At 43.2% G+C, this 17,406-nt stretch overlaps 1 protein-coding gene across 1 annotated transcript in view; it reads right to left on the bottom strand.

The window, feature by feature from the left end:
* Positions 1-734: 734 nt before the first annotated feature.
* The window catches only part of LOC112107385 (transcriptional adapter 1), a 37,534-nt gene continuing 20,862 nt past the window's right edge, over positions 735-17,406 (bottom strand). Inside the window, exons 4-8 of the mRNA XM_024201064.2 lie at positions 14,284-14,381; positions 8,724-8,933; positions 6,973-7,124; positions 2,348-2,510; positions 735-1,532 (exon numbers count right to left, since the gene is read on the bottom strand). Of these exons, the coding sequence (XP_024056832.1) occupies positions 1,380-1,532; positions 2,348-2,510; positions 6,973-7,124; positions 8,724-8,933; positions 14,284-14,381 (776 nt within the window). The 3' untranslated portion in view covers positions 735-1,379. The remainder of the gene's footprint in view (positions 1,533-2,347; positions 2,511-6,972; positions 7,125-8,723; positions 8,934-14,283; positions 14,382-17,406) is intronic.

Here is a 17,406-nt window from a genome sequence, read left to right as displayed (position 1 = left end):
TGTTTTTAGTGCATTGGTGCAGGGATGTTTCCTCTAGCTAGAAATGACACCTTCCAGTTCCAGTGTAGACACATCCCCTCAGCCTCCCCTCCTAGCACTGCATTACAGGAAGCTGCCATAGTCCAGTTTTCTGAATAGGTAAAACAGCACTGATTTGGGTATACTGGGCTACAGCCCCAAACACAGTCCAGTCTAGCCACCAGTTTGAAAGATTGGCTCTATACTTCAGTGTGTTTTAAACAGCTTTCCCCTCTCAGCATAGAAATCATAGGCCCTTTCATTTGTGTGTCACAATCTCATAGTCCAGATCCAGAAGTGGAGGTTGCCAGGGTATAAATGGAGGGTCCACGTGGGCACTATACTCATCTTCACTTGGGTGTCTTGACTCCCCAGAACTCCAATCCAGCTCCCAATGAAATCAAGAGAAAGACTCGAACTGAGCTCATGGAGAGCTGGATCAAGCCCTGGGTACTAAGAAACACTGCTTTTCCAACTTCACACATGCTCTGAACATACCTTGGTAAGCTATATACTAGTGTGATTACACCACAGGCACTCTCAGAACACAGCCTTTTCCAATACGAATACCTGCCACAGCAGGGCACTTGCACTTTGGGCCTGCCCCAAAGCCCAGGGAGGTCAATAGGCTTTGGATCTGCCCCTTTGACAAGTGCAACATCCCATACTCCTTCCAATTCTTTCTGTAGTCTGTGCCTCCCCCGCCACCAGACAATGGCAGGATCTGGGTTCTCCCTGGTGACACTGACGGGGCGCAGAGAGGGAGAACGCATGACAACCATTCTGGCAGTGAGGAGCAGACCTCTCCCCTTCACAGGGAAGTCCTAGTTACACCAAAGGAAAGGTACTTTGCCACAGGCATGTTTCTTCACCTGGATTTTAAGCACAGTGGTTCAGGCTGCAACTCAGACAGTCACTGTCGAGCGTGACAAATAGTCATGCACTCTGTCAGGCCCTCTATGGCAGTAGGCTGTTTGCCAGCACAGATACATCACACCTACTAAACAAAACTAAATAGTTAAAACTAAATAGTTCCTTCTCCCCCTGCCACTCACATTTTTCCCTACACAGGACACAGTCTAACTTCCATTCCTTTTCAAATGCAGTTGGAGCAGTGCAGCCCCAAGCAGTCAGAGTAACCCAGAGTTGGGTTGACTCTACGGCTTCACGATAGCAAACAAGATGTACTACCCTTGGGTCACGTTTCCATAGGAAAAGGTTACACATATTACACATTTCTGCCTTGAAATGCTGACACGATGATGCAAGATTCGACACTGTTTTCATAACGGCAAAGCTGAGGAGACCCCGCTGCCGAGTTCACAAAATGACAGCCCGCCTCAACGCCGGCCATCCTCACTTTAGCATAGCAGCAGCCCTTCCTTTGCTGCCAAGCGCTGGCGATGGATTTTGTCTTGCTGCAGCTCCTCGTGGTTTGGATGCCAAAGTTTCATGATGATTCTCTCAATGTTTAGAGCGTAGACGGTGTGTGCTGGAACAACTTCTCTGTGCACCTGCGGGGGCAGGGGTTACACGTTAGAAAACATTGCTAGCCAGATGCTATTACGCTCACGCCCCTCATTTCTAAAATAAGATGCATCTAGTGCATTTATTATAACTATATAATAAGCTGATGAAGGGGTTCTCAGGGGCAACCAAAAGGTTAGGCTTGTTGCTTTGTTTCTAACTTGCCAGTATTTACATACACCCAGAAGAGACCACCTGCACTGAAGCTACCCACTCAGGATAAGCATAGGGAAATAGATAGTGCTTGCAACATGCTCGTAAGGGTCAAATTCCAGAGTCCTCCTGCTGAGAATGCTTGGTCTCACCAGCCCCAAGCCATGCAAACCCAGGGACGGACAGCTCGGGCAGCCCAGCTGGTAATAAATACCTGCATGGAACACAGAGAAAAGAGGGATTTATATGGCAACTCAGTGTGCCATATTTCTGCCAGAATCTCCATCAATCGAATGCAGGGAGGGGGGCTGTGATCACCTGTAACCCCATAGTGCAAAGCGCATAATCCCAAGGTGAGAACCTATGATCTAACGCATAATGTGCTTGCATCTACCTGGCAACATTTACACAACTGGCGGGGCCAATCCATAGTCCCTGCCTAATACTCTGTGCAGCTCCATGTATAGCCACAGATTTAAGAAGAAAACAAGGAAACAGCCTGTTTAAACAAACAGGCAGTGGGGAGGGAGTGAAATCAGGTCAGACTCCAAGTACATAATACAGAGCAGACACAATCAGCTCTGACTAGCAGTCTCTGCTCAGGAAAGCATATCCCCAAGCCATGCTGCAATGGAACGTGAATGGTTACCTGTAATGCCTCAAAAAGGTCATACATGTTCACGGGAGGGAGAGTAGCTGGTAAAGTATTCCCGGAACATGCTAAGAGGAGAGCTGCCTGCTGCTCAGCATCGTCAGGAGCGGGGTGGGAGGCTAGATTCTGACCCGCAGAAGGTGCCACGCAGGTAGGAGGACTGTAAAGAGAGGGACATTAAAGACATTCCAGTCAATAAAGAAGCACTCACCTTGGGAAATATCAGGGCAGTAGCTTAGCTCCTGAACTTTATTCTTCACTCAGAGCTGGCTCAGGCCTTGTCTGGATACCAACGTTGCACTGGTTTCACTAAAAATCAGCTTTTAAAAGGGACTGAGTTAAAATGGCGCAAAGCCGTGTGGCCACACTTAAACTGGTTTACGTTACTTTTAACTTGGTCACTTTATTGCAGACAGGCTGCTGGCATTCTTACATGACTAATCTCCAGCCAGAACAGATCCCAAGGCTGTGTCTCCACTAAGTAAAGAGTTGCACAAACTAAAAACAAATACGTAATGGTTAAACTATGCATCAGTTGCAACTCTTCAAATGGCAAAATCCCACTGCTCCCCAGCAGCCAGAGACAGCATGCTTACTTCTAAGCATAAACAACACACTGTATAGTGCACCGCTGTTTGGATTTCAGAGATTACAAGAGACAAGATGTGTTCTGGAGATTAGCTATTAAAAAGACCATGATATCTCAGGACTGAAAACATAAAGGAGCCCACTCTGGCCCATGTGTCTGGCAGAGACAAGGCAGGAACAAACAAAGTCTTTATCTGCAAGGTGCTGAAGGTAAAACCTAAAAGTTCACCTGAAGCTCTGGGACTGTGGCTGACCTCTCTGCTCCCAAGCCGGAGCAGTCCTAGTCCTATTTTTGGCCCCCTACCACCCTGAAGTTGAAAGAATGTACATATGCAAAACTCATCACTTGCATGCACAAGTGATGGACAAAAACCAAACCAAATTAAACCAAACAGCCGACCGATCAGAAGCAGAGCAAAACAAAGCAGAGTGGCACAGCAGTTCAATGCCCAAGACAACTGCCTGGCTCACCCACCCCTGGAACTGCCCCTGCTCCCACGGTACACTGGCGCTGTCCACCACGAGGGTTGTGTTTTGCTGTGCAGAGACTGAGCTTTACCGGGGGCCAGCCTGAGACTGCAGAACAAATTTTTACAGAATCTAAGAACTGCCTTGACTCTCACCAGCTTCTGCTCCAAGTGTGGGTGCAATTTTCTGACCTCGCCTTCAGCAAAAAGCACACAGAGCACAGCAGAGAGAAAACAAATATAAATTATTTAAAAGACCTTAACATAATTTTCCCTTGGAGGAGAAAAAAAGGGAGTCCCATATGTGACAGATGCTAGTCATGTTACTTTGTGCACTCCTGGAAGGAGCTCAGATAGCACAGTGATGAGGGAGATAGAAGATTGGAATGGAATACAAACAAAACACTGGATGCTGAGTCCACCCCAAGGGCCAGCTCTGGTTTCTTACTAATGCTTCCTAAGGAAGGAATAACTGACCAATTAATCAGAATTCCAAGTTTCCGCTTTCTAAACTACTGGACTGCCCCCCCTCCAGGAGGGTAGCACAAACTGATTGAGGATTCTGTGGGTTACCATCCATGGCTTGCACCTCTGACAATTCCAATATCTCTCTCATCACAAGCTGCATGCTCTATTTACTGTAGTAGAGAGAGCCTAGAGCATTAGGCCTGGTGCAAGACCTGAGGCCTGAGCCAGACATTGTGAAGCAAAGTCAGGCGATGTACTGAAGTAAATGCCTGTAAGTTCAGTGTCCGGTACATGAACTTGGCACAGGTACTGCTAACATTGCTAAAACACACTGAATATATAAACACATTCCAGCACCGGCATGTCCCTGCAACTCCTAGCTGGAGGGGCTGGGGGCTCTGTGCACTACTCACGCTCACAGGCGCCGCACCCGCAACTGCCATTGGCTGCGGTTCCCAGCCAATGGGAGCTGTGGAGTCGGAGCTCGGGGCAGTGCAGGGAGCCCACTGGCCTTCCCTCACCCTAGGAGCTGCAGGAATAAGCGGAGCTGGGTAGGGAGCCTGCCAGCCCCGCCAACCCTTCCTCACCCAGCACCAGCGGGGGTCCTGGGCTGCATGCTGCCCGCCTCGCCCCCAGCACCAGCAGGGGTCCTGGGCCCAAGTTTTAGTTTGGGGTATATAGTACAACTCATGGACAGGTCACGGGCCGTGAATTTTTGTTTACTGCCCATGACCTGTCCATGACTTTTACTAAAAATACCTGTGACTAAAACATAGCCTTAGTTATAGATCATCAAGCCTGTACCCTGGGACCAGTGTATAATTAGTCCAAAAATACAATTCAATATATTATCCAATCCAATTTAAATGTCTCCAGTAATGGGCTTTCCTCCCTTCCCTTGGCAGTTAACGTACAGAAAGGGCTTTGAGATCCCTGGATGAAAGGTACTTCAGATGTGCATAGCATAGCATTCTCCCACAGTATTCTTGCCGCCAAATTAAAGAAGTATGGGCTGGATGAATGGACTGTAAGGTGGATAGAAAGCTGGCTAGATCGTCGGGCTCAACGGGTAGTGATCAATGGCTCCATGTCTAGTTGGCAGCCGGTTTCAAGCGGAGTGCCCCAAGGGTCGGTCCTGGGGCCGGTTTTGTTTAATATCTTTATTAAACAAAATATCTTGCATCCGAAGAAGTGGGCTGTAGCCCACGAAAGCTTATGCTCTAATAAATTTGTTAGTCTCTAAGGTGCCACAAGTACTCCTGTTCTTTTTATCTTTATTAATGATCTGGAGGATGGTGTGGACTGCACTCTCAGCAAGTTTGCAGATGACACTAAACTGGGAGGCGTGGTAGATACACTGGAGGGTAGGGATCAGATACAGAGGGACCTAGACAAATTAGAGGATTGGGCCAAAAGAAACCTGATGAGGTTCAACAAGGATAAGTGCAGAGTCCTGCACTTAGGATGGAAGAATCCTATGCACTGCTACAGACTAGGGACTGAATGTCTAGGTAGCAGTTCTGCAGAAAAGGACCTAGGGGTCACAGTGGACAAGAAGCTGGATATGAGTCAACAGTGTGCTCTTGTTGCCAAGAAGGCTAATGGCATTTTGGGCTGTATAAGTAGGGGCATTGCCAGCAGATCGAGGGACGTGATCGTTCCCCTTTATGCGACATTGGTGAGGCCTCAATTGGAGTACTGTGTCCAGTTTTGGGCCCCACACTACAAGAAGGATGTGGAAATATTGGAAAGAGTCCAGCGGAGGGCAACAAAAATGATTAGGGGTCTGGAGCACATGACTTATGAGGAGAGGCTGAGGGAACTGGGATTGTTTAGTCTCCAGAAGAGAAGAATGAGGGGGGATTTGATAGCTGCTTTCAACTACCTGAGGTGTGGTTCCAAAGAGGATGGAGCTCGGCTGTTCTCAGTGGTGGCAGATGACAGAACAAGGAGCAATGGTCTCAAGTTGCAGTGCGGGAGGTCTAGGTTGGATATTAGGAAACACTATTTCACTAGGAGGGTGGTGAAGCACTGGAATGCTTTACCTAGGGAGGTGGTGGAATCTCCTTCCTTGGAGGTTTTTAAGGCGCGGCTTGACAAAGCCCTGGCTGGGATGATTTAGTTGGGAATTGGTCCTGCTTTGAGCAGGGGGTTGGACTAGATGACCTCCTGAGGTCCCTTCCAACCCTGATATTCTATGATTCTATGATTATCAGGGCTTGAAAAATCCATTTGCCAGTAGGGAGCAGGAAATTTTCTCTGTGGAGAGGGGATAGTGGGAGAAGCATAATCTTCTGCAGAATTTACTCTTTCATGCAAAACAAAACAAACAAAAAACCACTCCTTATGCTGAGAAGATAACCTTCCAGATATGAATTGTGCAGTCTTCCTGAGTCTGCAGACAGATGCAAGATTACTGCTGCTCATAGCCTTCCCAAGAGGCTGCAGCAGGAGACTGAAATCAACATCATTGCTGATAATTTTACTGCTGGCCGAAAGAGTTCTGCACAGTAGCCACGAGCCAGTATCTTTGTCAATTCCACACTGTGGCTGTCTGGGAAAGCAACAAAGGTAGACACTGGAGTTATCCACATGGGAGTAGGACCCAAAGAGAGGCTGGGGAAGTGGCAGAGCCAGGAGAGTGGGGAAGGGAAAAATAGTGGCCCAACCCCTTCGCTATTCCCAGGTGAAAGCTGCTTCTCCCTTCCAGCAGCCAGAGATAGTTGGAAGGCGGGGAGTAAGAGTCTGTGTGCTTCAAATCAAACACTCGCCTACTAACCAGAGGCTTATATGAAAAACTGAGTCCTCAGACTGGATCTAGAGAGAACACCCAAGCAGGAATTCCAGTATCTTCCTAGCAGGTGAGTACAGTGGTAAGGGGCACAGACTTCTTGCCAGGGCACTTTATGCTAAACCCCAAGTCCTTCCCCTTTGCCCAGTAGGGATAGTCCTCTGGCACATCTGCAGTTTCTGAATATTAAATATTACCACCAAGTTTTCTCCAGGGGTTTTAAAAAATGGATCAGTATGCTCAGTCTCCTACACCAACTACTCATTGACTATGTTTAGAACAAGGTAGCTCCATGAGAGCTCGCTTACCATTCAATTAGATTATTATAGGCAACAACACTGTTCTTCAGGTAAGGCTGTGGGTTAACATTGCTTCCGAAGGCGTATTTGAAATGACCATCTCTCAGGCGATAGGCTTTCCTCCTGGATACTACAGATGCCAGGATATCCTTAAGGTGATTCTGTAATGACAAACCTTACCTTTACCATTTGTGGAGCATGCTCTCAAAACTTTACAATAGTGTCACATAGGCCTGTTTATCCCTTCCACCTAGATACTGCTGCAATCAGTACATCACAAATGCCATTGGTCATATATAGAGACATAGTTTCATAACTATTCATTTTAGTCTATTAACAGGTGGATTCTGTTATATGGATAGCTTCCATTATTAGAGGCACAATCTGGCAATGTTATTTTAAAGGAAGTGCATTCAGTAGAGGATGATACAAATAGCATCCCCCTGCATCACATATCTGGAAAAGGACGTATTTTATAGTTTTGTACTAAATCTGAAAAATCAATCAATCAAGATAGCCCTGGAAAAAAAAAAAACAGATCTCCAACCCAAATAAAAATCCTAGTTCCTCAGGAGGGCAACCCAATCAAAACAAAGCCAGCGTGCTGATTTACTTGCTATCACATGTTCATGTGTTTCTATTCCTGATTTATTTCTGCAAATCAGTAGGGTACCAAACTTCACGGGAGCCTGCCTTCAGACAGCAGGATTGGTGTAAATTTCATTAACCTATTTGTACACAAAGCAGAACAAGCACAGGAAACGGAGCACTGTGTGCATTTGCCTGTGAACTGAAACTTACAGCTCTAATTTGAGCTCTCCTGGTACCAATCTTAAAAATGTCTTTTAAATGTCAGGAAATTCCCACCATTAACTAGCACACTGTGGTAGAGGACAAGAAAGGGTTTCATAATCAGCATCAGACAGTTCATGGGAATATTGCACTTAAAGCTATTCTGAAAGCCACACTGTTTTTATTAAGGGCTGGCCTTACTTCTGAGGTGAAACTGCTGGAGAGGGTGTGAAGGGGTGGAAAGAACAAGCAGAAAGTTGCTCCCGCATCTGGTCCTATTGACGGATCGGGAGATCAGACTGGCCTCTGAGTCCTGAGTCTGCTGTGTAAGCCCCCAGGAGCACAAGCCCTAAGTAGTTGCTTGCAGTGCTTGGACCTGGTCTTGAGAGATGCTAATCGCCATAACTCCCATAGAAGACAATGGGAATTGCATGTAATCAGCACTTCAGGTTTGGGCACTATATGATTTATCTACCTTGCTTGAGCTTCAATAGCAGACAAGTTTTACAACAGCTTGATGTGCCTAAAAAGGGACTGTTCAAAACTAATCCTATTGCCTCTGGATATAAATCTGGAGTATAAACCGCTGCTAGCAATGGAATATACATTTTAAAAATCCATCATAGTTAAAGAAATCTTTTAGTTTAAAAGCTGAAGGTCCAACTTTTCAAACTCAGCTTCTAAAATTATGCCTACAATTTTTCACTTCTGCAAATTATATTTTTGTATGCACGAATCCAAGATCCTTTGTGTGTGCCAAGACTCTGATCTGAAGAGCTGCAAGAATAACTTTCAGTGCCAGTTTGGGAGGCCCCTTTGAAACACATGGCGTGGATTCTCATAAGTCACCTGTAAATATAGTGAAGCTATTTTCCTCTCACACACTGTAGTGCCCCACCATATACCATATACAAAGCCTTTTGTTAGTAGCATAATCAAAACCACATCATTGGTTTGTCTTTTCTAACCTGCACAGCATAGACAATAGCCGTCACTGCCTCTTCGGTGACATTGTCTAGCCCGTGCTCATATGCAGTGACTATCATCCTTCCTTCTAGCTGGCCCCGCGTGGGAAGCATCATTGTATGGGAACACAGCTTCAAATCATCATCTTCTTGAGGATCCTTTGCCACAAACTGCTGGGCTCCAGACAATGGATTCTGAGGCTGGAATCGGTGCTGTCAGACAAACACACTTTTCATTTAAAAACTACTAATTCCAGCACTGAATACAGCTTTCAGGGGAGATGTGGAATTGAGGTCCTGAATTTACATGGTCATTAAACAAGGCACTTTTCATAAGAGAATAGGGATTTTAAGCATAGCAGTCTAGTTGGGTTCCAACTTCAGTTTTTATATTCTGCCTGTCTTAAATTTACCTGAGACAAGGTGAGTGAGGTAATATCTTTTATGGGACCCACTTTTGTTGGTGAGAGAGAAACTTTCAAGCCATACAGAACTCGAAAGTTTGTCTCTCTCATCAACAGAAGTTGGTCCAATAAAAGATATGACCTTACCCACCTTGTCTCTCTAATATCGTGGAACCGACACGGCTACAACTACACTTCAATTTACCTTACCTTTTCAACTTAACATTGTTGCGTGCTGCTAAACAGCTGGGTGTTCCCCCTCAGAAGCAGCTGTTTTTCAGTCATCCCAAAATATCAGATGTCATCCCAAAATATCAAATGCTTAATTAGTTAATGTTTGTAAAGACATCCTCGGATAGAGGGCGTTATAAAAGCTTTATACAAAACTACAAAGAATAACCATATATCTAACCAACATTTATTTAAATCTGATGGAAAAAATATTACCACTAATGAGTGGGAAGTTGTTCTGCTAATTTTGAGGACTTCAGCTTTCATTTGGTTGCAAAGATATAACCTTCAAAATGTAACTGATTCTGCAAACAGAGAACATATGCCTTTGGAAAGCAGAAGCAAAGTGGAATTAACATGAAATCTGGTAATTTCACAGCTGTTACTGGGACCTTTCTGGGTAGCAATGAAATTGTGTCAATTTCATGCTGGTGAGGAATACTAATAGCAGGGTCAGGCACAGAAGTTATTCATGGGGCAGGGGAAAAAAAGAAAAAAGAAAGGTGGGGAAGGGATAGAGTAGAAGAGACTTCTGTTCCCCTTCCCTCCTTGCAGCAGAGAGGTTGTCCTTTTGAGAGAGCGAGTGGAGCATTAACAGAAATCAACTCTCTCAGCAGTATTTTGGTGTCAACTGAACATCTTAACTCTAATGGGATTATTAACTTCACTACCAAAATTCATCCTGATAAAACCTTAATACAGTACTACACTATCATACATTCCTGAAAAAAAATGCACATCTACAGTATATATACACACATTCACATTTTTTAAACAAACCAAGTTTTAAGTCCATCACCAGACATATGTATTACTCAGTTAATCAGATTCTCATAATTGCTTAGTGCGAAGAGATTACGGAGAATTTTTATAAATGAAGATACTACAGATTATCCGAATATGCATTGCTGTTACAGTCTCAGCCAAAACAGGATGAATAGTAAGAAATATTGTCTGAATCATTGTGGCAATTTCTAAATACAATTCTACTTCCACTGGGTTCACAATTCTTTAAAACCGCTGTTTGTAAAGAGTATTACAGTGCCTGATTATACCAGTGTCAAATTTAGTCTCTGGCATTTATGGGCCCAATTCTCATTCACACTAATGCCTTTTATACCACTCTGGCAGTGTAAAGCAGCCTCCAAGTGGGCCCACTTTACAGACCCTTTAGAATGCCAGAGTAATGTAAAAGGGGATTAATGTAAATGAGAACCTGGTCCTATGCGTTTCTCCCCGCACCCCACAGGGAAAAGGCTAGGCAGAGAAGAGGCACTCTGAAGTATTTTCCCTTAAGAACTTGGAGCCCTTTAAGAGTGGTCTGTTTAAAAGAAAGTGTTGCACCCATCCAGACGGCCCAAAGCAATATGGAGTTGGCTAGCCCAACCAGGCTCACACAGCAAGTCAATTTGAGAAGAAGGGGTAAGCACAATGGTAACTATAATATATGGAACCTTTTGCTTCATGAAGCACTTAGCTTTTTAAAGTCAACAAGAGATTGGGGCAGCATGAAATTATAAATATCTGGACTAAAAGAGATTTGTCTGGTAATTACACTTGAATACTTATTGCTTTAATAATCAGTGGTTCCCAAACTGGGGTTTGGGTTCACGAAATGTTACAGGGGGTTCCCAGGAAAAAAATCCCTAATGCCGGACAGAGCTGTCCCTAGGGATCCTGGGCAGCACGGGGCCAGCAGCCAGAGCCCCTGGACTTCCAAGAGCTAAGCAGATCAAAGCAAGCATATCTATCACACTGAGGAGATTTAAACTTCAAGACTCCTTATAAGAAATGGAAAGGGAGGTGGATATTTTTTGCTGTTCTTAAAATTAAATAGGCAGCTAGTATTGTTTTTAAAATTATTATGAAGAACAAGTTTAAGCTTTGTTGTAACGTGCATTGTTTGTCTGGACTGCTCAAGCCCCGAATGCTTGTGTAGGAGGAACTCTTTGGATTGGCTTCTTAAATACCTTCATGCGGTTTCACATCTGATACTCCTTGATGAAACATAGGAGCCTTGTCTTATAACATGCTTATTCAAAGTTATACAAGCTACAAAAGTGAGATCATGGAAGAGTGTTGCCGTTTTCATAATGTAATACATAAGAACATAAGAATGGCAATACTGGGTCAGACCAAAGGTTCGTCCAGCACAGTATCCTGTCTACCGACAGTGGCCAATGCCAGGTGCCCCAGAGGGAGTGAACCTAACAGGTAATGATCAAGCGATCTCTCTCCTGCCATCCATCTCCACCCTCTGACAAACAGAGTCTAGGGACACCATTCCTTACCCATCGTGGCTAATAGCCATTAATGGACTTAGCCTCCATGAATTTATCCAGTTCTCTTTTAAACGCTGTTATAGACCTAGCCTTCACAACCTCCTCAGGTAAGGAGTTCCACAAGTTGACTGTGCGCTGCGTGAAGAACTTCCTTTTATTGGTTTTAAACCTGCTGCCTATTAATTTCATTTGGTGACCCCTAGTTCTTGTATTATGGGAATAAGTAAATAACTTTTCCTTATCCACTTTCTCCACATCACTCAATTTTATATACCTCTATCATATCCCCCCTTAGTCTCCTCTTTTCCAAGCTGAAAAGTCCTAGCCTCTTTAATCTCTCCTCATATGGGACCCTCTCCAAACCCCTAATCATTTTAGTTGCCCTTCTAGTGCCAGTATATCTTTTTTGAGATGAGGAGACCACATCTGTACGCAGTATTCAAGCTGTGGGCGTACCATTGATTTATATAAGGGCAATAATATATTCTCCGTCTTATTCTCTATCCCCTTTTTAATGATTCCTAACATCCTGTTTCCTTTTTTGACCGCCTCTGCACACTGCGTGGACATCTTCAGAGAACTATTCACGATGACTCCAAGATCTTTTTCCTGATTTGTTGTAGCTAAATTAGCCCCCATCATATTGTATGTATAGTTTGGGTTACATTTATCCACATTAAATTTCATTTGCCATTTTGTTGCCCAATAACTTAATTTTGTGAGATCTTTTTGAAGTTCTTCACAGTCTGCTTTGGTCTTAACTATCTTGAGCAGAACAACTATCTTGTTCTTATATTATGGGAACAACTAAATAACTTTTCCTTATTCACTTTCTCCACACCACTCATGATTTTATATACCTCAATCATATCCCCCCTTAGTCTCCTCTTTTCCAAGCTGAAAAGTCCTAGCCTCTTTAATCTCTCCTCATATGGGACCTGTTCCAAACCCCTAATCATTTTAGTTGCCCTTTTCTGAACCTTTTCTAATGCCAGTATATCTTTTTTGAGATGAGAGGACCACATCTGTACGCAGTACAGACACATGTTTGTTGACCCCTTCAAAGAACTCTATTAGATTAGTAAGACATGATTTCCCTTTACAGAAACCATGTTGACTTTTGCCCAACAATTTATGTTCTTCTATGTGTCTGACAATTTTATTCTTTACTATTATTTCAACTAATTTGCCAGGTACTGACGTTAGACTTACCGGTCTGTAATTGCCAGGATCACCTCTGGAGCCTTTTTTAAATATTGGCATTACATTAGCTATCTTCCAGTCATTGGGTACAGAAGCTGACTTAAAGGACAGGTTACAAACCGTAGTTAATAGTTCAGCAATTTCACATTTGAGTTCTTTCAGAACTCTTGGGTGAATGCCATCTGGTCCCAGTGACTTGTTACAGTTAAGTTTCTCAATTAATTCCAAAACCTCCTCTAGTGACACTTCAATCTGTGACAATTCCTCAGATTTGTCACCTCCAAAAGCTGGCTCAGGTTTGGGAATCTCCCTAACATCCTCAGCCGTGAAGACTGAAGCAAAGAATTCACTTAGTTTCTCCGCAATGACTTTATCGTCTTTAAGTGCTCCTTTTGTATCTCGATCGTCCAGGGCCCCCACTGGTTGTTTAGCAGGCTTCCTGCTTCTGATGTACTTAAAAAACATTTTGTTATTACCTTTTGAGTTTTTTGGCTAGCTGTTCTTCAAACTCCTTTTTGGCTTTTCTTATTGCATTTTTACACTTAATTTGGCAGTGTTTATGCTCCTTTCTATTTACCTCACTAGGATTTGACTTCCACTTTTTAGAAGATGCCTTTTTATCTCTCACTGCTTCTTTTACATGGTTGTTAAGCCACGGTGGCTCTTTTTTAGTTCTTTTACTGTGTTTTTTAATTTGGGATATACATTTAAGTTGAGCCTCTATTATGGTGTCTTTGAAAAGTGTCCATGCAGCTTGCAAGGATTTCACTCTAGTCACTGTACCTTTTAATTTCTCTTTAACTAACCTCCTCATTTTTGCATAGTTCCCCTTTCTGAAATTAAATAACACAGTATTGGGCTGTTGAGGTGCTCTTCCCACCACAGGAATGTTAAATGTTATTATATTATGGTCACTATTTCCAAGCAGTCCTGTTATAGTTACCTCTTGGACCAGATCCTGTGCTCCACTCAGGACTAAATCGAGAGTTGCCTCTCCCCTTGTGGATTCCTGTACCAGCTGCTCCAATAAGCAGTCATTTAAAGTATCGAGAAATTTTGTCTCTGCCTTTCGTTTGATTCTAATAAAAATACTGTAATGATAAATAATAATTAATAATAAATAGTGTGTAATAAGCATGTCATAAAAACAAATTTTATATTTCCAAGGTCACTGCTTTTATCATTTATACTCAGGTAAAGGAGAAAATTGGAAATATTCATTTTTAGGAGAGGGTTCGTGAGACTTGACATTTTAGTGAAAGGGGTTCACAGGTTGTTAAAGTTTGGGAACCACTGCTTTAATACAAACACTTCTGCTGGAATGAGGTAAAGCATCTTAGCCATCCCGGCTAACAAAGGGACCATTTACTGCTCACAAGTTGCCAGCTCTTCATTTCTAGAGTGTTTAGCAGAGCTGAGACCCTTTGCAGAATATAAACTTACATCAAACTTCTGCCGAACTGAAGAAAACTTTTTCTTTCCTTTGGGTTTTCCAGGTTTAGTTGCAGAACCACCCGTCCACGGCAGAGGCCCAGGACCCTCTGAAAATAGGAGAGAAGGAAAAAAAGTGGGGAAGGGAAGGTCACTCCCATTTGTAGCCAATATACTTTAGTTCATACAATTAAAAACAAGACAAAACCCACAAGGTTCTGGCACCTCTGAAGACCACTTCCATCCTTTCCAATTTAAGTGCAAGTGCCATTTCTATTTTACACTATTTGGCTTGTTACAATTCTCGACTACTAAAACCATGTATCTGAGCAATAATTCTATTACTTCAGAGGGAAATTATCTGAACTATATTGTGCTTTTCTTGCAACGTGTTTTTAAACTGCAATAGATGCATGAGGCTATCACAAAGGCACATGTATATAATGGCTAAGACAATATTACAGCTACCTAAAAGGACATGGCAGGCACTGTATTGGTGGATGACTTCTGTAGATAGTTATTAAGCAGTACGTCAAGATACTTGAGAAGCATAGTTAAAGTCAGACCCTGCAGAGTTCCAAGTGACTCCTGAGAGGTGTTAAGCATGCTCATCTCCTGTAGAAGAGCTGAGCTGAGACTGCTCTGACCCTCACAGAATTGGGCCCTAATTGTTCAGGTATGTCCTGTATGTGCTATTATGCAAATTACAAAATCATATAAAGAAAAAAGCTAGATATGTGTTCACTGGGTTTTAGTGATGATAATTACCTTGAAAGTTCTAGAGTCTCCAGACTGTTCAACATATTTCACAGAGCTATCTCACATGACATGAGTCTGACCAAGGAATTAGTGCTTGGAATTTCCCTTTCTAATCCTGTAGCGGCATACAAATGTCTACACCCAGAAAGAGCTTTTCAGTTTAAAAACAATGACCTAAACTTTTGAGGACAACAGTATGTGGGGAAACATCTTACAGAACTCAAATTATATTGGGGGATGGGAAAAATACCAGATATTGCATTGTCTGTTAATGCTTGTTAATGAATCCTTTACATACCTAGGATTTCATATTTTCTTACTTCCCCAGAGAAATAGCTGCCCCAAGGAGTAAGAGCTCCATATATACCCTCAAAAACACAAGGATTTCTTGGCACAGTAGTCCCTATACTACTGACACCAAGAAGCTCGTACCAATGGTGTTGACTTGGAAGAATTACTAATAAGAGAATAAAATGTATTTTAAAAACAATTTTCTACACCCAAATCATTTCATATTTCCTCACCCAAAAAGAAATTGTTTTTAGACAAAAGGAAGTCACCAACTAAAGTTAAATATAGAATTCTTAAACCAAGCTGGGGTTGTACACTCACAGACTAGACGTTTCTCTCTATGCAACACAACAGAGCAACCTTAACTCTTCTAGTGGAAGGGGAGGGAAAGAGTAGAGCATTGCAGGGAAGCTACGAAGATAGAACGAAGTTGCTCGGGGCCATAGAGGCAGAGGTTTTGGTAGGCAGGATGATGCGTATCATTCAGGCCCTCTCACTAGCACCCCGTCCCACTTCTCCACACACATGCAGCGCAGCAGACACTACCTCTGTGCTTAAAGTATTTAAATGTGTTATTGTTTAAGCACTAAAAGTAGCACTGGGATGAACTGTGCTGCTAGGCCCTCCTCTAGCAAAGCAGTTAAGCACATGAAGAATCCCATTGTATCTCATGTGTTTAAAGATAAAGCACCTTAAAGAATCTTTGCATATTTCAGATGAGACTTAAAACAAGGTCCGGATCACATGTGGTCCTTAAAGATCCCATGACATTCTTTTTAAGAGTAGGGGTCTCGGTGTCAGCATTCTGGCCATATTCCAACTCTAGGAATTATGGACAGCCTAAATAAATTCCCTCTACATTTTCAGTTCTAAAAAGGTACTCTTCATGTTCAGTTGTGTAGCACTGTTGTGTTCTACTTGACAGTTGCCATACGTCACCCCCAGAAATGCTACATTTCACTAACAGAGCCATCCTTGACTATAGTTTGTAAGTCATTTTGAAATGAGAGGGATTGTTAAGCATAATATAGATACATCTTTTACTGAAGAGATTGTTTGACATTCTGGAGTTTTGTAAGAAAGATTGTCATGTCCTAACACAGCATGTACTATTAGCCTTTCAATATCCAGTGCCTGGCAGGTATTCAATTCCAATTAAGGCAACAACAAAGTTCAATTTGAAGTTTATGGGCAGACTTGCTGAAAGGTAAATTTGCAGCAATGTATTGGTCCAATGCTTGGGGCCAGATACCAATCCCCTTACTCACACTTGAACAGTATCCGATGCCACAAGTGGTGGACAACTTTATGGAGTAAAGTTCTACCCAGGATGGGTGAGGGTATCAAAGTCTGGCTCATTGGGTCTTACTGAAGTCAGTGTAAGTCTTTCCATTGACTTTAATAAGCACTAGATCAGGCCCTTCATAAACAAAGGTCATATTCATCCTTAAAGGGCAGGGGAGTATGAAAGAAGTTGCAGAAGAAATAGACCTAGGAAGCAGACAGAGAGCTAGCAACCGTGTGGAACTGAGGGAAGGATGAGGAAGGACCGAGTGAAACCAATTGCAGCAAGGATGGTTGTTATGCGATATCACACCAGGAGGTCTGGCCAAGCAGCCCAATTGGATAACTGCTCAGGAGTAAGCTACTTGTACTTCCATTGCCACTGCTGGCCAGACCAATATTATAGACTTTATAATCCCACATACCCTTGGCAATGGGAATCCTGTAGAGTTCAGTCAGTATCTCCTATTAAAATGTTCACAGAATCTTGTACATCAGCTCCCACGCCATTATTTTTGGGGGAGGTTTGATCTGATGGACTTTTTCATTCACTCGTAGTACTATCAGGCACCTGCCCTGCCCATAGTTTGAGCTCTCTGGCTGACTGTGCAGCTCCCACTAATGGACAAAGATTTGGATTGCTTCCTGGGAGGTAAGGGCTGCCCAGCTCTCTCATGATAATCTGTCTAATACGCAGCCAAACCTCTCCTTTATGTTTCCTCTGCAAACATCTGCACCCCCAATGCTGTTCAGGGAAATAACATTGCCCCTCCTTCAGGCTTTCAGTATCCTGCTGTGATC

The sequence above is a fragment of the Terrapene carolina genome, unplaced genomic scaffold, assembly GCF_002925995.2.
Source record: "Terrapene carolina triunguis isolate 2854851 unplaced genomic scaffold, T_m_triunguis-2.0 Scaffold210, whole genome shotgun sequence".
NCBI lineage: Eukaryota > Metazoa > Chordata > Testudines > Emydidae > Terrapene > Terrapene triunguis.
This window is presented reverse-complemented; position numbering and strand designations above follow the sequence as displayed.